General features: G+C 37.4%; 2 protein-coding genes across 6 annotated transcripts in view; one reads left to right on the forward strand and one right to left on the reverse strand.

Moving 5' to 3' along the window:
• LOC137294777 (serine palmitoyltransferase 2-like) overlaps positions 1–1,516 on the reverse strand; it is a 42,813-nt gene extending 41,297 nt beyond the window's left edge. Inside the window, exon 1 of the mRNA XM_067825888.1 lies at positions 1,332–1,516. Within this exon, the coding sequence (XP_067681989.1) occupies positions 1,332–1,412 (81 nt within the window). The 5' untranslated portion in view covers positions 1,413–1,516. The remainder of the gene's footprint in view (positions 1–1,331) is intronic.
• Positions 1,517–9,766: 8,250 nt separating this feature from the next.
• The window catches only part of LOC137293930 (reticulon-1-A-like), a 37,756-nt gene continuing 25,363 nt past the window's right edge, over positions 9,767–22,159 (forward strand). The window contains exons 1-2 of one of the 5 annotated variants that reach the window (XM_067824789.1): positions 9,767–10,399; positions 18,750–18,797. In XM_067824789.1, coding sequence (XP_067680890.1) covers positions 9,937–10,399; positions 18,750–18,797 — 511 coding nt within the window. In that variant the 5' untranslated portion in view covers positions 9,767–9,936. The remainder of the gene's footprint in view (positions 10,400–18,749; positions 18,798–22,159) is intronic. The other 4 variants (XM_067824791.1, XM_067824792.1, XM_067824788.1 and 1 more) reach the window with 4 other exon arrangements.

The following is a 22,159-nucleotide window of genomic DNA, read 5'->3' on the forward strand; positions in this document are numbered from 1 at the left end:
TCCGTATCAGTTATGACGATACCTGGGACACATACTGGTCAATGTTTTCAACAGCAAGCACTGGAGACAGCCATGGTGCCACGCTCCGATATTAGTGATAACCTTATCAATCATCAAATACTCATGAATGTTATTGCTAGGCTGTCTCATGCCGCCATCACCATTCAGGAGCATAATTCCATAGAAACAATACTATGGCTTATAAGGACTCTCCAAGTATTAACATCATTGAACATCTTTGGGAGTGTCTTAGATGCCAGCTGGTGCTCCTAATGTTCAAACTGAAGAATTAAGGCAACCACAGCATCAGGAATTGCAGAGTGAGTGAGTTTAATTTTACACCGCTTTCAGCAGTATTCCAGCAACATCAAGAACAGAGAACACCAGAAATGGGCTTCACACATAGTGGCCTGTGGAGAATCAAACTGGATTTTCAGCATGACAAGCATATACATTAACCGCCAGGCTACCCCACTGACTGTGCTGTTATTAAGAAAGTATCCAAAACTTTTAAATTATGCATTATTGTCCACTACTGAGTTCTTTTGAGGGGGCCATGGGATAGCCTAGAAGTTAAAGAGAAGCCCATATCTGGTGTCCCATTCAATGACATTGCTGGAATATTGCTAAAAGGGAAGTAAAAACCATACTCACCCACTCCAGTTCTTTGGCCACTTATGTGGTTTTTCAGTCAATATTGATTACAAAGAGCCTTAACATACTTAAAAAGGGCGATAGAAAGGTGTGTCGTCCCCAAACAGGACTCTGAGCAAAGCTGGCGTCGGGGCGGGTCACTGGGAACTAGAGCGAGACATGGGAGCACGGTGCTACCACAGGGGTTTGTGGGTGCTACCACCCTAATTAGCATATCAATACAATTCACAAATTATGTAACACCAAGCTTTCATAATATTCATACAGCTCTGCCTCCGGGGGTAGATATATGCCACTGAAATTTAGGTGGTCTGCAGGTTACTCTGAGTTGGCCTCGGTGATGGTCAACCATGTCAGTTGTGACTTTTATTGGGTCAAGCGCATTAATAGGTCGTCTTCAACGGACATCAATCGTCCTTCGCTACATGAGCCTCAGGCTAAACATACGCCCCCTGCTAATCTTATATATTATTGAAGTATTAAAAAAAACAAATCACAAATGTTTCCTGTAATCGTAAACAAGATGTCAATTATAAATAGAACGCGATTCATTCACACAAGGCACGTAGTCAACAACAACAAAATCTACAGTCGGGCACTTGACTCGTAACATATCACCGGTGTCGGTTCATTCGGGAAGTTAAAACTGAACTTTGACGCGACAAAATAAACTTTACCTCCGAGTGTTTTCCATTACGTGTTCCGTTTACGCCGTTTTTACGTCCATTCTCGTGTTTAATTCTTCCATTTTCTCCCATCTTCTTACGTTCAAGCTAGACGTAGGCCAACAAATGGAAACCAGCAAGTCTACCCCACCCGATATAAACATGTGCATTCCTGCCGATCACTAAACCAGCTGAAGCGTTCTGCTTTCTGATTGGATAGTAATCTGAAGGCCGGACCAATCAACACTCACAACACGTTTAACACGAGAACAGATATTTCGCAATAATCCCTAAAGCTCTTGTATGTGGTCAAATTCTGAAATGTGTGAAGTAAATTGTGTCTTATACGTTACTTACCTGTAAAGTTACTACAATGGTTGACTTGACAATAATGTCCAATTGAAAACAATTTTTATAAGAACTGAATTATGTATGAGGCAGTGTTTGCAGCTTCGTAACCATGGAATATAACAACATTGCTTATGAAACTGACTGATGCCATATGGCGGTAAATTTGAATCGAGTAAAATAGCATGAACGTCAAAGGAAAGGGATAGTTATGCTGACCGTCTCCAGCTTAAATTCGCGGACGTCTGTTTTCGCGCAGCTGTCACTTCCGGATTTACACGGTCGATACACAAAAGTGTGACGTTAGATTTCGTGTTTATAGACAAGAAGTCGTCTTTTCCCTGCTGTCACGATTCGTAAATCATAAACTTCAAAGTAGAGATTTTTATCCAAAGTTTTCCAGCAAATGGCGTATTTTTACTCTTCTCCGCTATTGCAAACACATCAAGACGAAAATAAACCCCATAAAATAGTTTTCATTCATGACATCACCGATCTGACGGTAATGCTAACAAGGTCATACCCCGGAAGGTAGGGTGCTATACGGGAACAATAACTGTGGAAGCCCATTTCAGAGACAATGCTTATAACTTTTAACGAAATTTTCATGAAAAGCTACTAAGTAAAAGCAATTAATACGACTTTTTATGATGAATCAAATGGTTGTAATTAATGAATTACCAACATTATGCTTTTGTTTATTCACGAAAAGTCTCCAAAGGGATGTAGAATATTACTGAAATTTTCATTCAACATTACTGGAACCTTTACTTGTTTAAATGCATCTCTTTTATGAAAAAAGACAAAACTAGACAAAATCTGAACATTTCCTGACTAAAACCTTTTTATCAGCATTGTGAGCCATGAACTTCAATATTACCTCGGTATCAGATGTTGGCGTAAACTGTTCACCATACACTTTGTCCGGATTTTAGCTATCACGAATATTGATGTCGTTGCGCGCATTTGACCTTCACACTGTCGTGTGGATGATGGCTTGGTACCGTTGCGATAACGATGTGTCAAATACGGAAACGTATGTTGTTTTTTTTATAAACATTTCATTATATATGGATTAAGGTTTGTATAGTTATTGATTTTCATGTGCCTGGTTAATTCCACATACCGTGCAGATAACGTGTTAGGTCCGCTAATATTGATTACGCGAGGTTATCAATATACATGTATAAGCATATTGTTTGTGGTAACGTTCAATGCATCAGCAATGCATGAAACTCCTACAAAAAAACACAAAAAACAAAAAACAAAAAAAAACAAAAACAGAAGCCCACAGGGCTGATAACCAAACATGTTGCCGGCCCGGTTACTATGTAACTAGCCCTGTATAAAAAATAGAAAAATGAGACATGGTGCTAAAGGAAAGTAATTAATGAATTAGTTGTATTGTGGTATACTTAAACATGTGCAAAAGCAAATTTAATAAAACCATGACTTGGTGCTCACTGTTAATTCATTTAGTGTCGTTTCCACCAGAAAAGAACCACATTGCTCATGAGCTGAAATCATTCTCTAGACCAGTCACATTTAGAGCTAGATAAATAGGTAGGTTGATCTGAGGAAGTTACAGTTTGATTGATCATGAACTAAACAGAAATCACATAGTTACCACAATTGTAAATTATTTTCGAAACATTTCCCGTAGTAAATGACATGGTCAAACATATAACGTAGGAAATGTATTGGACAGGACCGACTATAAAATAAAGTTGTAGGCCCGCCATGTAACTGAGAAGCAGCGGGCCGCCGGGCAGACGCTATTTCATACGCTGGTTTGAGCTATGAGCATTATCTATTGATTAATCATCAAATTGTGTGTCATGTGTGTTCTAGAAGTCGAACTCCTAACAAAATCAGATTTATAATGCCAGGTAATACATTGAATACTGCTGTATAGTGTATCTTTAGATCCCTATGTATGTTGATCAGTCTATACAGAGGCAAACTGTGGCGCTAATAGCGTTGCGAAACAGAGACAAATTACCAGTTACTTCGCTCGCCCAGAAGTCATCATTATCTCTGTTGCGCAACCGTATTTGCGCGACTGTCATTCTGTGATCTGTACAAACAGATGTTGGATATACATGTAGTTCGTTATGTTTAAAGGTATTCTGAATTAAATGAAGTACTCAATCTATTTAGCATTGTAGGTGTGACACACATGTATCCATACCTGCCAACTCACGCCTTTGGCTTGAGACTCACGCATTTATTACTCATGTCACGCCCCAGGACAAAACTGATTAATCCCACACCAAACTGGGTTTATATGAAAAATAAACTTTTGGCCACTGAAAATCACACAAATGGGTCTAAATGCATAATTTCCAGTGACTTTTCTGAGGAGAAAATTAGCAATTATGAGTTGGTTTCAGAGGAGGATTCTACCTGGACATACGAACATTGGCTTTCGGCCTCATTACTGCATTTTTAGTTTAATTAATTTCTTGCAGCTGTAACTCACTCTGTCAGCTAATGAGTTAGAGATAAACCCATTACTGCATTCATGGTTAACTAGTTAATTACTTGCCAGTGTCACTAACTCGCTCAGCTAATAAGTCATAGATACAACCCGTTAGTACATTCTCAGTTGACAAGTCAATTACTTGCCAGTGTCACTAAATCATTCAACAAACAAGTTATAGATACACCCCGTTACTGCATTTTTAGTTGACTAATTAATTGCATTCAAGTGTCACTCACTCGAAGGATGAGGACTATTTTTTATGGATCTACAGCTTCTTTGTTCTGTATAGGCGACGTTTCGACATAGATGCTAATGTCGTTGTTCCAGTTATAATATTAACAACAGGGTTCATCTTCTTCTACCCAACGTCTAGGACGCCAGTTAAAGATGTCACTCACTCACTCACCCACTCAGGCAGCTACGTTATAGATACACGACAATACTGCATCCTTAATTGACTAATTAATTGCTTTGAAGTGTCACTGTGGACATAAGTCACGATAAATGAAAGAGCACCTGGAGTTCGACTGTGGTCTTAATTACACTTCAATAGCTTCTTAAGAAGCTCTTATATGACGTAGTATAAAATCCCACTGACATTCAGCTTACTGTGATCACACGCTCAATACCGAGGTTCAATTATCAGGGATTGACAATAGATATATTAACAACAGGGTTCAGTTTCTCGGGCATCGGGCCATCACTTTATGCTGTGTGTTAGTCATTGCTATTGCCAACGATCGTTTTACTTAAGGTCCCTCCCCATCCCCACCCCCACCCCTCCATTCCTCATTGACACGTAACGTATGATATTTGAAATATCACGAACAGCAAAAGAACCGCATCTCTGTTTTTGTCAACTTTTCAAAAAGAAGTGATAAATATGAACGTTTACTTTTATGAGATTTCATCTTTTCGAAACTTGCGTTTCTTTTAGGTTCTCTATAGTTTTGCACCGTAAATGTGCTGCGTTTAATTTCAGATTGTGTTCATGTACTTTGTTTTTCTTGGAGGGAAATTTACTAGTTCTTCACAGCACTTTTGTTTTCAGTTTAAAAAAAATCGAATGCCCGCCCATTGACGTGAGTGTGCCCGAGAAAGGCAACATATCGCATATAGCGGAGACTAGACAACTGTGGTAGTAGAATTCATACTGAGCTAAATGTAATATTTACACAGTGGGTTCTAGTTACTTGAAGGTTATATACTAGGGTCTGACCCTTATACACTGTGTATAGCATTAGTAAACAAATACGGATTGCACCCAATCAGGGCAATTAACTGAATTGCCTCCCCTGGACAAGTTAGCAATCATTGGCTGAGGATGCGAAACTCTGTGCACAGGCAGGAGACACCAAAAATGGGTTTCACATATTGTACCCACGTGGGGAATTGAATCCGATACTCCAGGTGACAACTGAACCCTTTAACCACTTGGCTACCCCGACGCCTAGTTACATTTAGAGATGTAAGACGTAATGTCATGACATGACGTCTTGACAAAGGAAAAGAAAGGACAAGCACGCACGCACGCACGCACTGTCGAACATTTCGCAGGGCTTACCAAGATGGTGCTAAAATGAAAAGATACAGTGCTGACAAATCAAGGAACATATACAAACGAACATGAGATACGAAACCGGAAAAAACACATCCTCGGCTCCATTTCACAAAGCCCTCGTAAGCCTAAGATCCTTTAATCCTCGCAATGACACGAGGGTCTGTGGCGCAAACCTGCACACCTTTATACACCCTTAATATGTATCACAGAAGGGGTATCCATTTTATCGCGCTTGAGATTTAGGTATGCAATAGTTGAGTCCAAGGATGTAGATAATGTCAGTTGGGGTAGGCTGGAGAGGCAAGAATATCCGTCAAAAACAATAGGGAAACATGTAAAAGTGAAACAAGCAATCGGACATTAGACTCTTACGAGGATTTTGTTTCCATCTCTGAGTCCGTGTTCTTATGATATACTAAATAATCTTTATCGTTCTATTTGTAATAGTTCTGTTAAGTCTGACGGACTGTGTGTATAATCAGATTATTATATTATTATGCATAGAAAATTCATGCAATTCCAATTTTGTCTGTTGTGACCCTATAGTTCCGAAATATGTATTTTACACAGTCCCGTTAAGTTAGTTGTCCAGTTTCAGCTTGAATATGCACCTGCAATAGAACACTTTTTAATTTAAACGGGTTTATTTGTTACTATCAAAATTACATATAGTTAGGGAGTGGGCGTTATGCCAGATAAATCACTGACAGGGGTGCAAGTTGCTCTCCCGAAGCACCCATAAAATACCTTTCATCGTCACTGGCGAGCGCACAGGTGGTTTGACACAAAATTGAAATCAAAATATTTGCGAGATGTTATATGTGTTGCCTTATAAATCTGTTTGTTTATTCAGCTATAACGACCTAACCCGGAAACACTATCTGTTATCTGGTTCACACAATGTTATCACAATGACATGTTTGATGTGTAATTGTCAGGTCTGTGTAGACATCACAGTGATAGTTTGCCTTAGTGATTATTAATGTCTTGACAAGTTACTTATCAGCGTGATACACTGAATACTCAGCAAACATATATAACGCTCAGAATTTGACTGGGATACTGTGTTTGAAAATCAGTGGTATACAATGAAATTATTGTATGTCTAGATTTAATTTAAAACCGAACACGTAGCGTGGTACGTTCTATCATTAGCGCGTTATTAAGATTTTTTAAAAAAAAAAAAAAAAAAAAATACACACTGTGTTGTAAAATCAGAGGTATATAATGTGATTGTATACCTCTGAATGACCTTGATTAACCCATCACAATCCAGTATTTACTGAAGTCATGGTAGAATGAACTTTGTCTCGTGCTTACTGACCTTCGAGACGTCGACTCATGTGACCGACAACAAGGCAATGACGTCACACCAACAATACTGATATTGTGAAGCATGTTCAGAATAATTTCAGATTAACCCGATGTCCATGAATTGTTGTATTCTTAGTCAAAGTTTTAAATGCGCTACTTCCCCAAATAGTGTTAAAGGTAGTCATCAAACGCTGCAAAGCCGAAATGTATTGTTTCAATTTTGGTGGACGTCTTTTTATAACGTTTTTTTTTTAATTTCTTCTGAGATTAACACAGTTAAACATGACATGTGTCAATGAATTAATGCGGATCATTAAGCTCATTTCCAGCGGAAATGGGTTTCACACATAATACCCATGTGAGGAATCGAACCCCAGTCTTCGGCGTGACGAGCGAACGCTTTAAACATTGGGTTTTCCACCGACCAACTCTTATGATGTGAAAGAGACGGAACCTTTACACGGGCGAACTGACCTCAGTTCAGATACACGTACCGAGGGTACCCGAGAACAAGGAATGTAAATACACCCTTTGTAGGTCAGAAAGTGTTATCACTCTAGGCCGACGGGGTCAAAGACCCGAACAGGTTATTACACGACACACACCTGCTTCAGTTAACCGTTATATGTGTACCTTGCTATGTACATGATTGTCAATGAGTTACTGTTGCTGAACGGATTTTATGCAGTCGTGACCATGCGGATATATTCTAAGATGGATCGGAAAGATTCCGTCTGGATCAGGTAAAAAAAAAACAAGTTCAAGACATGCTTTTATAAATTGTTCCGTCTTGTACCTGGAGCATTGTGAGCATTTTTAAATATTCGGGATTACAACAAATAATCGGTCTCGACGATGTAACGGTGTGTTGTGAAGCTGTGGTTAGTTAATGCATTTCAATCGGAGCTTCCCTTCGGGTATATATCCTACTCACATCAGTTTATGTTGGAAACGTTACATGATCCTTCATGTAATTAACATCCAAATCGACCTCGTGCATTAGATGTTCAAGTGAATCTCGTATTGGTGTGTGCAGATTAAGTGTCATGCAGATCAAGAATAAGGGCCCTGAAGATCTCTTTGAAAAGGGAGAACCGAATACTTTAGAACGGACAACTAAATTTTCGTTATACGTTGTCACAGAAAGATAGGATGGGTCGGTTATCGAAATACCCCCTGTTAGCATCGTCCTGGCGATGAAGCGGGCGTATTAGACCTGAACAGGCGTGCCTATACAGAACGTTCATTTCACTCTGACCTTACCAGGCGCCGAGTAGGGATGTAGGACTTGAGCCACGCTGTCAGCATCACAAGCAGTCGTCTGTTCAGGTTCCGATCTGATATGGAGCAAGGAAACCAATCAAACAATATGATTGCAGGTCATGACTTCTTATTACGGGGAGTGCTGGAGAGTCCTAACAGACATGTGGCAGATAAAAGTGGACGCGGTGGAGACATTACATAGGTCGAAGTACACGAGATGGGCACGATGTGCTCCTGGTCTGGATACCAACTCGTAGGCACGCAACGCAAGCGTGATAAATCCCTACAGATGCATGTATCGTCTTTGATTGATAAACTGCGATATTTGCATGGAAACTAGAAACCCTCGAGGTTATCTTCTTATCACAACGAGTACTTAACCAGGTTATTCTGAATTTTCGAATTTCAATGCTGGGATTATTGAAGCACGTCTAGATTTTCCCCGATTCAGAATCTTCCTTCTCACTGGGGCTCCTTTTCAGTTTAAAAGGTATCGTCTGGTTCTGTGAAAAACAGATATACTCAGACACTGAGCGTTAATCTAAAGCTTGGGTTAGGTGTGGCTTCATCTTCGGGTAGTTATAAGTCTTAGATTAAAGATTGGTTTCTGAAAAACAAAGGAAATCCGTTTAATCCGAAAAGGGGGTTGTTTTATTTTAGTGGTGAAGCATCGCAAAAAACTGGCTGAAAACGAGAATAACTGTTTTCTAAAATAAGTAACAAAAAATGAGTTGCTTATTTACAGACGACTATGTTGCATACAGTACTTTATTACAACTTCTAGGCTTACCCACTCAGCGTAGTCTTCCTTTAAAGCAGTTCACCCAAATTATGAATCAGTCATGTTAAATATAAACAGCCTTTCTTCTGACACCTCGTTTGTCAAACAATGTCGCTCCTTCTGTCGCGGCGTTTCCTTCACAAATCGTCGTTTGCGTAGTTTTCATCCCACCCTTTATTTTCGACCTTGATCTTAACAACTATATGTCTGTAAGTGTTTACATTGTTTTCAACGATTATGGCAGGGTTAAAGATTCTCTTTCTCGTCCTAATATGTTATTCTAACCCTGTCCGTCCTTCAAGTCAATGCGCTGCTTAGTACATAGCTGGACCCTAATGGCCTTTAAGTTGAAAATATTCTCGATAATGAATAATGTATTTTGCGTTCTATTTTTAAACTATGACTGATAAACATATGAATCATTTCTCTTTTTCTAAGTAAGCGTGAATAAAGATTAAACAACAGTCGTGACTGTTATATTCCTATTTCCAAGAAACAACCAACCACTGCAAGAAATCATCAGTAACATGTTTTCAATAATCTTCAATTCCGATGTTCACGTGCATTTTTTCACGTGTATTTCAACTTCACTTGAATCGTGATACCTTCGTTGAGTATGGATAAACGGTCATGGCGCCGTGTTGCGCAGCTGGGCTCCGTCTCTTGTACGTACAATATTTATATCGGATGCGTACAGTGATACCAATACCAGCTTAAGAGGCGCATGCGCTGATTACGTCAGGCGACGGCCATGTTAATGCAGTGAACGGTCTGACTGCATAGTGAGACAGTTAGCCACTTGAGCCATTCTGCACAACAGGTCTCGCGAACATTCTACCCTACTTGTGATAAAGACTCTTGCATTATGGCAAATTTCCCAGATCCAAACCCAATGGATAGTCAACCAGAAAGCAACAATTTTACAAACGATGATTTCGAGCGAGTGGACAAATACGATGCAGCTGGTGCCGAAATGGATGACTATCTTGCCCAAGACGAGGAAGTGACATCAACCTCCATTCCGGGTGAGGAACAGGCAGAAGAGGACCGATATGCTGCTGGTGCGTCGGAGGCTGAACAACTCATGTCAGATCAATTGATCTCGTTCGGAGACGAGCCTTCCCAACAGCCCACAGAATCTGCCCCAGAACCTGACTTCGCCCCTGTTCCTGTTCTTATCCCATCAATTCCCGACCCCTCGTCTGCATCCCCACCCTCATCATCTACGTTAGAGCCAACCCCGCCCCCTACCCCAGAGCCATCGGACTATGTTAAAACAGAGCCTCCTAAAACTATTGTGGAGTCTAGCGAGGAGCCTAAATCTGAAGGTAAATGGAGAAGTGAGGCTTGCAGTCAGCAGTACTTGAATATTGCACATCTCAGATCTCCTTAGCACGCTGCTTATGGTATGCTTATTACTTGATTTATGTGTATAGTTGCATGTCATTATATTTGATTTTCAATGTCAAAGGTACAAGGGATTAGCAGTTGCGATATGCACAATGTCAGTTGTTTTTTTAATATGGCAAAGGCTCATCGTCTATTCTTATCTGAGTTATGGCTGAAATGGCAAGTGTTCTTTTTGGGTTCTGTATTCAGTATAGATCTAACGTCCACATAAGAAATGTGTAAAAATTCTGAAAATTTGATTTGGAAGTATGTGAGTATATTGGGGCGAACAATGCAGTAATTAACAGTAATTTCTGGAGATTCTATTCCTATTGGTCCTTGGCATCTCCTTAACTCTCAGAATTCCATTCAAAGAAGAGATTCTTGACTCAGGATTTGTATAAGTAGTTGTAGACTGGTTGTGATCACAGTCTGAATGAGTTCTCTCCAAGAAATAAGATAAGGTCAAGTCTGACATTAAGCAGTTGATCAGTATGCTCATCAGTAGAGTACTTGGTTAGAAAAAGTTTTCCCATACCCATAATTCACTGTACACTTTGTGTGGACAACATTCAATGAAATAATCGAAATGTTCTGAATGGGTTAGAATTGTTGTTTAGCTTGTAATAGTTACAGACAGTATGGATATGAAACATGTATTATGGTATAGAGCTATAAGTTTCTGATCTTGCCCTTTTAACAGGTAATCTGTCTGTTTTATCTTCATGGTTTGAGTATTGCCATGGTTTACATGAGGAAATTTGCTTTTGTGAATTCAGTTTCTGTAGATATTAATTGGACTTGATGTGCTTATTCATAAAAGGTTTGTCTTTTTATTTCACTTGGTCAGTTTATAGTTTCATATTTTTCATACTTTATTACCTAATGTCTATTGGAATGCAGGATACCTTAATTTGTAAGTACAGATATGAGCATGATTAGATGGCACGTCTTCCTTCTTATAGTGAGTAGAAACAATGAAGATATCTGATTTGTTGTTTGTTTGGTCGGTTCAATTAAGTTTTTAATTCAGACTACCAGGGCATGTATCATCATCCCCATTTCCCAGTGTTCTGATCTTGTCATTTTAACCTCCGACAACTAGCAGCACGGCTCTTCTAGCTTTCTCTTATGTAGTCATGCAAAACTAATTTATTGAGAGTTTCTCTGAAAGTTTTCAGACAGTTTGTGCTGTACCAGAACATTCCTTTTTAAAGTTCCCTTTGGACTTTCAAATGGCCATTTTAGAAAGGTTTGAACCATTTAGAACTTTCAGGGCTCTCAAAAAACATTTTTAATTTATGTTTATTAATTCTATATTAGATTGTGCATGAAGTGTTTTTGAATTTTTAATCAATTATTTGTTTTGCTTACAGATTTGGAAATACTGGTATAGAAACACAATAGATGTATTTCTGTAGAAAGTCTGATGTATCAATGTTGTTTTGCTGTTACAAATACTAAAATTACATGTCAGTTGTTAATTAGGGTTTATGGCAGAAAGCTTTAGCTGGTGATGCAAGTGACTGATCATTTTGAAGAAGTAATTGTGTGTTCCTTGTTTGAATTCCCATGTCATCCTTCTCCTTGTTACTCATTACTGTCATGGTCATAATTTTGACAGCTTTTGTGAAATGTGAAAGTTAGAAAAAGTATGTCTTCTTCTTGATTCACATTTTTGTTTATATGTGTAAGATATATACTGTCTCTGAGTATGTGAAGATGTGACACAAAGAAAAAATTCAGAATTCTGAGCCTGAGGAAATCTCAGAGACTCAAGAAAGGACTATTGACTCAAAAAGACATGCTTTTAGAGATTAAATGTATTTAATGAAACATTAGTCAATAAAAATTCACAAATCGGTGCTTGGAGTAAAAGCATAATAGCTGAGGATGCCTTGTCTAAAGGTGAAATATTAAGTTTGAAGATTTTATCGGATCCCTTTAGTGTTTGCCCTGACTCTCAAAACGTGCGTATTTGACGCACAAATTTGCTCATGTACATGTACAGTGTAGTTAAAAGCTTATATCATTGTTAATGCAATGCTACTGGACCTGAAGTTCAGATAATCAAAGCTTGTAATTTGCTGTTGTTAAAACTACTTAGTTTATTGGTTGCCAGTTAACTACTCCATGCTGATTAAATACCTGACTGCTTTACCTTGTTTTTTATCATTATTAAACAATCACAGTTGATGTCTTGATGCAAGTGTCCATACTGAAGTTGATTCCCCAAAACATGACTGCCTCTCATGACACCAGGGAGTCATGAAGACTAACTTTTCATGTTTAGGGCAAACACTGCCTTTATTCCTAATCTAATGATTAATTTAATTGAAAAGTACCTATTATTTTCAATCATAAAGTGTTAAATACTGCCAAATTTAAGGTTATTTTATCAGTTTTCATTGTGTTTGTTCTTTATTATTAAGACCACATAATTAACCTGGTAACATTGATAATGTAATAAAAATGATGCAAATCTTGATCAAACTCAGATCGTTTAAATAATGTGGGGAGGTTAAGTTTCGTAATTTGTATCTGATACTTGCTTCAATATTGTTTCAAAAGATGTATTATGTATTGTGTTATCCGCAGCCAAAACAAAAACAGAAGGTTGCCATTCAGTCCCAGAAGTGTTCAAATTACAGTATTTAAAGTTACTATGTCTACATAAAACGAAAATATAATCCAAAAGGCGCCCAGAGCAATTCATCAGTTCTTGTGTTGAGGCAGTCTTCAATTGCTCAGTCTTTCTACACGTTCTTGACTTGATATGGGCTCCTTTTACATTTCATCTCAGGGTGCACCCGTCTGTCTAGCCATGACATCATATTGTGTTTTGAGAGTCTAGTTACATATATTTTTTATGTCCTCTTAACTACACATTCCAAATTTGTGATCTATTCAAGTTGACATGCTGTTTGAAAAAGATTTTTTACAGAATTACCTGGCACTTAAAAAAATACTGACACCTGAACAGTGAAGTATCACTTGATTTGAAATATTTTTTTTTGAATAATTGATAAATCCAGATTTGATTTATTGGTTACATCTCACACAGACAAATAATGTCTATTATGTATGTATTCTCATAAATACATGCAAACAGTTTTGTTGATCACTTGGACAGTATTTTGGACTTTTTGACCATTTTGAAGTACACTGTTTTTTATCCATATGAAACATGATTACTGGTAATATGTTAAAATATATGCAAATGTGTAATTGTAGGATGCTGAATTTGGCTTACTCTTCAGACTTACATGGTTTTGTATGTTCCTAGCTATGTTCAGTATGTTCCAAGTTTTTACTAAAACACTATGGTCTAAATGGTGAGACCTTGTGTCACAGCACTTAGATGTATTAATGTTTCATGTTATGCTGTGTGAAATAATATTTTACTTTTTTAACACTGGGTGAATATCACTTTCAGTTTCACATTTTTTGCTTTAACAATTCTGTGTCCGTTACTTCAGTGAGCAAGCTGAAATTGTAATAAGATGCATGGATATTATGTTTCAATGGTATTTTGTATTAAATGTACTTTCTTCAACTGACACTGTTGTGGTGATTGGCGTGAAGGTGATCTGTCGTTATCCCCTTCTTAACTCCCTTCCCTTGTGGTGGTTTCTGTCTTGTATAATATAATGCTACCTTCAGATGTTGGTTCATGGTCCCACACTTCTCCCAGAGGCTCAGAATCCGATGTTCCACTTGTCACCCCCCATATGTGTACGAATGAATTCCCACACTTTTAGTTACTCGTGCTGTGGTTTCTTAATAAAGGCAGACAGGCAATTTTGAACTGAAATTATCAAGAGGAAGAGCAGCAGCCGACTCATCTTATTTTTGTTATGAAAGCATTTATTTTGTGAACAATTATTATTTGTGTAGCTGAAGAATGATATGAAGAAAGAGAAGGTCTGCCGTGCACTTTGCTCAGTCTCCCAATGCTCTATTGATAATATCAGTCAGAACAATTACAGATTGTTTCCGACTGTTATCATAGTTACCAGACAATAAGTATTCTTAGAACTCAGACAGTATAAATTGTTAGAAGAAACATATGACAGTATAAGAATATCCACAGTAAAAGGAATATTTATTTGTCATACTCATCTTTAGATGCTTTGGGCATTTAGTAGATCTCAGTGCTCTTTAAAACCATAACCAACATGGTAAATTTGTTGTCTGAAGTCAACAGTAGTGAACAAACAGCCATAGAGTCTCACAGACTGCTGAGTTTATGTTTAGTTGTAAGCAGTCGTGCTGATAAGGGTTAGTGATAAGATTAGTCTAGAAGTTTGTCAGCTTGACTACAAGGTACAGGGACTACAGTATTTGGTATAATCAATTCGTCTGTCATACGTGTCAGGTGTCTTTGTTATGGATGGAAGTTTCAGGTTTCTACCCAAATAGACTGGTAGATGTTGTTAAAGTTTATGCCATTCAACAAAATTTTATATTTTCAGAGAAATATTTGTAGTAGAAAAAGTATTGTAATTTTACTTGACTTCTAAAGGGCATGTGATTGGTTTTGATCTGTCTGCAGTAATGAGTTATCCAAATGCATTAAGTGACCTACTGAAATTGAGAAGATTAAGGCTTTTTTTTTCTTTTCAAGGTGAATTTGTTTATCCATCAAGAGCTAAAGACTCTGAAAGTTGCTGATTCATAAGGACACAACAGTGACTTGCTAAATAATAATAATGTTAGGGCTGCAAAGATCCGCTATGAGGTGAATAGCGTAAATACAAATACAGTAACCAATACAATAGCATTTTAGCAGTTGATGTATTTGTTCTTCATTATATTCAGTGAAACTGCTACCAAATATAGTATAAATGTTTTGTCTATTATCCTGCCTGATTCGAAAATTCTTTCAATTTCATTTTTTGTTTTGATAAATACCATCCAAATTGAGGCAAAAACCTCTTTTTAAAAAAGTCATGAAAATACACATATGTTATTGACAAATTGGTAAGATGAAATGTTATGATAGTAGATAGAATCATGTAGAATTTGTTGATATGTGTAAATGTTTTGGTGGATGTGTATTTTATGGGTGTAACAGTAACGTTTTGAGGTGCACCAACAGGTTGTCATGTTTGTACATGTTGACTTATTCATAAAGCAACACTCAAATAGTTCATTTACAGTCGAACTCCATTTATCCGGACATTTTGGTTTTACCCAAAAATTGTCTGGGTAACTGGATCAAACAAGCTAAACATGAAAACTAGGTGAAAGCGAAAAGTGAAAATTGTTTCATGTGAGTATGTCAATAAATCAATCGTCAATAGTAATAATGGTGAATCATCATAACATTTAAGTGTACCGATAATACATGGAAGGTGAAACGTAGGTTACAAGATGTCAGGTTGTCTTGGACGTAATCATGTGGCGTGTGATGCTTCACGTGGTAAGATAGAAAACGTAAATCTGTGACTAAAAGTCACTATTTTACCAAGTGAATATTCTTTTTATCCCCCTGTCCGTCTGTCAGTAATCTTTTTGTTTGCGGAGCATAACTCAGAAACCATTTAATATTTTTAGACCAAACTTGATAGATATCATAATCTCAACCTATAGTTGTGCCTTTTGCTCTTTACAGAGTTTTGGCATTTTTATTTCTGTTTGTTTTTCCATGGAACATTTTGATGTTAGTCTAATGGTAGGGTGGGCTTCGTTTCCGGAGCAGAACTCAAAAAACATTCAATATTTTCCTGCAAAACTTGGTAGATATATCAATCACAACCTGAAGTGGTGCCTTTTGCTATTTACAGGTTTTTGTGATTTATCATTTTTCCAGTTTAGATGGGAACGATTCTGACTTATGTCTCAAAATGGAGGCAAGGGCATCATTTCCGGAGCACAACTCGAAAACTACTGAATATCTGACAGCAAAAATTGGCAGATATTTGAGTCAAACCACAAAGTGGTGCCTTTTGCTGTTTACAATGTTTTGGCATTTTTATTTTTCCTGGTTTCCATGGAAACTATTCTGACTTAGTTTCAAACTGGAGGGATAGGCTTTGTTTTCAGAGAAGACCATTTGATATCTTTCAACAGATCTTGGCAGATATATGAGACTGTTGCTGTTTGCTGTTTACAGATATATGGCATATATATTTCTTGACTTCTTGGAAATCATTCAGACTTAATCTAAGAAAACATCAAGTAACTGTCAGATGATTTGTCCTTTCAAATATGTGGGGATGGGGGGATATGTCATCTTCTGATGACTCTTGTTTTAATTTTGAAGATGCATTTCTTGCCCTGAAAACAAATGACATCGTGTTAAACAGAAAGTAAACCTCCAGACAGTATCACATTACTTAGATCATGTGACAAGCTATTTTTAACTCGCATCGCGACAGGTAGTAGGGGTCGATTTATAAGTGTTATATACAGTACAATTAACCATAATCTTACTAAACATGTGTTTTTGTTAGTGATAAGATCTGCTCACACCCACCAAATCCTAACTATTTAACAACCTGAGTGACTTGTATCCCTAGTGTTTCGATTGGTAAATAATTTGATTCCCATCAAATGCCATCTGATAAATTAAGAATGAATACACTTAGTTGTGCAGTAAAGAGTACTGACATGACACATACACATGCACACGTGCTCAGATCTTTCTGTGCAGATAACAAGATCATTTTTCAAAGGAAATCTATAGGAATGGTTTGAAAATTTGCCGTCCAGGTTCAGAAACACGGGGCCGGCTAAGTGAGAATGTAAGTTTTGTTTCACATGAAAATCATGCAGAAGGCAGGGATTCTGGATATGCGGGGTCTGTGTAAACAGGGTTTGACTGTATATATTATGTCTTAAACAGCAAGAAAAAACCAAGCACAACAAGAAAGGAGCTTCGAAACAGTAATATTGGATTTTGTATTGTCCTTTAACCTGTCACTGTGAATTGGTGATGTGGTCCATTTTCACAGAAGAATATTACTATGAACTTATAATGTTTATTGTTTACTTAAACTAACTAACTTTAAACTTAAGAAAATCTCATCTTGTCAGGTCACTACACACTCTTAAGATAGGGAAAAACAGGGCTGGTATTCTAGTTAATACCCACTGAGAGAAATGGAGATCATTTAGACCAACAGTTTGTAGTCACCCCTGATTTGGCTATTTGTCATTAGTTACAAGTATAAATTGATTTGTTGTTTATTGTATGGACTTTTGAAGGCTTCTTGTGATTCAGTTAGTTTCATGGTGTATTGCAAGCAACTAGAAAGTAACACAACAGTAGTGTACAAGAAATGTGGGGAAACCGTGTAGAGCCATTGTGTCGGCTTGAACATTGATCTAAATTATAAATTGTAACATTTTGAAGGTTACTCAGTCGTCTCAAAGACGATTTGACACATGTTGTCATACATAATTGTAGCTTGGTGTCAAATGAGGTTATCAGAATTTTTTTTGACAAATATCAGATTACGAACTAGGAAGGTTAAATATGACAATGATAACTCCTTATGACTCTTAGTTTCAAGATTCTTTTCCATTTTGTCTGTAATTTCCAGACGATGGATTGATTTTAACATACAATGATTTTCTTGTGTGTAAGGCTTACATTGCAAGTTCACTCTGGGCATTGGTGCCTTGCTCAGACACTGTACCTGACACATGATTTCTTCTGGTGAAGGACAAGTTCTTGGGGTTTGTTTGATAGACAGCGACAAGGTAGAATACTGATAATATAAGTCACTGCTCTGTCTTGTCCAGACTACAATGAACATGGTTAAACTCATGTTGCTATCAAGGGTAGTCAAACAAATTAGTCTATCATTTAATCAACTGATTGATACTTTAAATGCAGTACTGGTGCATCCCATACTTGTAATGGTTTAAAAGAAAGGTGGTGGGGTTGTATGCTGGGTGACCTAGCACTCTTTGTGTCGTCATACCATGATGCTGACACTTATAATATATCCCTTCTTCCACAGCTTTAAGTGGGCCAATAATTGATTTAAGTTACCATGAAGCAAAGTTCACTCTTGCTTGGTAGAATTGCTTTCTGACTTGTGATTAAAATCCTTTTCTGTAATGTATAAATCACATAATTAGCCTGTCATCAGATAATTAACCTAGCTTTCTTCAATGTCTAAGGAAGGATGTATAATTTATAACTTGAAAAATGACAAGGTTGATTTGTATTGATTGATGTTATATCAGAAGTAGTTAGTGAACTGTTAATGGAGTTGAACTGTCATCACATGAAGTGTTGTGGAGATACATTGACCACAAGCGCGTTTATTGCAGGGGAACAGCCGTCTGCACAAGCATGGATGAAGAATGTGGACCCTAGAGGTAAGTCTTTTTTATTTCATCTGACCATTTTTACATATTTTTGGTTCTCGAAAAATACTGATACATCTCAATCTGAGCTTCTTTTCAATGTTTTTTGGGTGAAAAAACAATTTGAGGAATATGTGTATTTATACAGTTTCATTTACATGAGGGTAGCTTGCTTGAAAAGCGTTCCTTCTTACACTAGATGTTTATGAAGCAATATTTCTGCTGTCACTGGTTGCAGTTAGGCTGAAACATTCCTGAGACCAGCTTTAAAACATCCCTAATCGATCACTGCATTGCGATGGGTTCCTGTGTTATTTCTGACATGTCCCACTGGATCTGCTTGGAAATTGCAACTTTTTTCGTGTTTTAATTTAGAGCACTAGTGGAGTTTTGAAGGAATACTGTGTGGATTGTGTTGAATGCAATATTACAGGGTTCTTTGTGTCCAGTAAGTATGATAGTGCTTGTGCTGCAACTGTGGAATCGGTCACCTGCAGATGGAAAAAAGCTCTCCATGAGGTTGCCTTCAGTATGGTAGAACAGCATGTGTCCATCTGTCCCCACTGGCTGAGTAACCAGGGGATTTGGCATGCATACTGTCTGACATGGTCAAATGTTGTGCCAAGCTTGCTAACCATCTCTATGCTGTGTACTTTGTGGAAATACTTCAAGCCTGCAATGCTTGCAGCTATACTATGGTCATACATTGTCATCGCTTCATTAACACCAAATTCTGATGGTATGATGCTGTGATGATATTCAACATTTGATATGGGAGCTTTTGGTTTATTTTGTGGCTTCTAATCATTGGCAATTTGTTATGTCACATACATGATGCGTTTGCTGACATCGTGTATATGTGATATATGTGATGGTGGGGGTAACATAGTGGTTAAGTGTTCATTCGTTATGTTGAGAATCTGGGTTTAATTCCCCACGTGTACAATGTGTGGAACCCATTTCTTGCGTTACCTGCCATGATATTGCTGGAATATTGCTAAAAACATCATAAAACTAAACATAATCTTTACGGTATTCGGACCTTAAAACAAGTATATCCAATGTGGTCCATGCAAGTATAGATTACTCCAGCTTTTGGAAATGAAGAGGAGTCTTTTGGTGCCAATATATTATATACTTTTTAAGATGATAATTGGACACCTTTTTCTTGTCAACAAACTATATTCTTTTTAGAGGTTTAATGTTTCCTATTTGACAACCTTAGTTACTACAGTTTGAGTTTACGTGCCCAAATCCAGTGCTTGGAAGTATGTCTGGGGCATTTTAGTGTTGTCACAATGATTATATTTAAGCAAGGGCTATGATTATATGCGACCTTTGTCAATAGTTATATATCTTTAGAAATATTGTCGGCATTGTTAGTCATTGTGAATATGAGTCAGTAGATATGTATCTGTATTATTTATTGCGGGACATTCGCAGTAACTTTCATAGGCATGTTCAAGCATGATAGTGAATATGTTTATCACTCATTGTTTTTATGTTTCATCAAATTCATGTAGGTATTGATATGTGTAGATTCTGATTTATTTCAACAGCTGTCCACCTCTGTCATGTAATGGTAAGCTACAATGCAGAAACTGGCAGTTTTAACTTAAGTCCGATCAAGGCTGAAAATAGGTTATATACTTAAAAGTGTGAAAGACTAAAGATCTTGATGGTTAAAGGATTACTTTGTCATGCTGAAGACCCAGGTTCAGTTCCTTATATGGGTAGTGCGTGAAGTCAATTTCTGGTGTTGCATGAATGGCTGTGATATTGCTGGAATATTAGTAAAATTGGCATAAAACCATACTTACTCACTCAGTGCAAGCACTGTTCATTACCTCCTAATGATGACATGTTAAAGAAAGGTTAAATACTTGAATCTGATTTGAAATATGTTTTGGCTTTGTTGAAGAAAATAAATTCTCATTTTGTCCAGTGTCACATCTCAGGTCATATCTTCCAACCAGTATAGTAGGCATCACTGCTGTTTCATCCATTGAACAGTATTCACATTGTATTATGCTGCCTTTTAATGCAGTGTGCAGAACACAAGAAATCTATTTGTTTTGCTCATTGTCTGTGGCTCCCAGCCAAGCATACGCCTACTTCATGTCAACAACCATAGAAATGCCAGTGGTATTGTAGATGATAGTGTTGGAGTATACTAAGCAAACATTTTGGTCATAGGGCCTTGTGATGGTGGTTATGTCATTTTATTGTGAGTCATATTAATAATAAACTTGTAAGTCGGCAATCATTTGGTATCATGTTCAAAAGATCCTGTACTTGGAAAATTATTGCTGAGAGTAGGAGACGAAAATGCATTTCTTTCTAGAGTTTTGGCTTCAGATAAAATACTACTGAGAAAATATAGGCAGATATATTGAATGTAATGGAAATCAACCAGTACCACCAATCACAGAGAGATAAAAATGGTCTGGTATTCTTAAGATTGCTTCTTATTATCTTTATGGTTTAAATACCTTCCAAATCTTTGATTAATGACTTATTGCGTATTTTATTCTAAGGCATGCAGTCTGCGTATTTGATATATGTAAGTTTAGGGTATGATTGATTACTTTCTGAGTGAAAGTAGAGAAGCTTGTATCGACATGTGTGGCATGTTGATAATATAGCTGTTTAATATGTTCTTTTACTGGGTTGATTTAGATGTATCCTTATTGTTAATATGACAAGTGCTAATTGAAGTTCTGCTGATATGACAGGAATGCTGGGAATGGAAGCCGACAATGTATGACCCAGTTAATGAACCAGCTCTTCATGCAGCAGGAGAAGAGGTCATCATTATTCACAACAAACACTGGTTAATTAAAACTTGCTACTTATATATCACTGACATTTACCTAGCCAGCATTGTTGAGTTAATTACTGTGTTAAGCATTTGATGTGGGTACGAGTTAAAAATAGCTAGCTTCAGTGTGGTAGGGTTGCTTTTGTGTGCACGATTTGGCTGCTATGTTGAGAAATGATCAACTGGGAAGTAATGCATTGTGAATTCACAGCAGAACCATTTCAGGATAGATCACCTTAACTTGTTCCACAGTCATAGGTTGATTTAAGTATAGACAGGAATACACGTGCCTTCTAACACCGGTATGAATGAAACGCCTAGTTTCGAGGCTGAAATGTATGTGATGGTAGTACTGTAGCGTGAACTTGATGTTGAGTTTGAAAACAGTAATGTCTTTCTGTTTTACTTGTATTTTGGTCAAGGTTATGGTAATGAGCCAGCGTAGTTGAAAGAGCTGAGCTTCTGTTGCACGTATGTGAGGCGTGTGAAGTGATTCAGGGATGAGTCAGGGGGTTTATTTAGAATGGTAGAGTAATCACCACCTTCCATAAAT

This window comes from Haliotis asinina, chromosome 8 (genome assembly GCF_037392515.1).
Source record: "Haliotis asinina isolate JCU_RB_2024 chromosome 8, JCU_Hal_asi_v2, whole genome shotgun sequence".
Classification (NCBI taxonomy): domain Eukaryota; kingdom Metazoa; phylum Mollusca; class Gastropoda; order Lepetellida; family Haliotidae; genus Haliotis; species Haliotis asinina.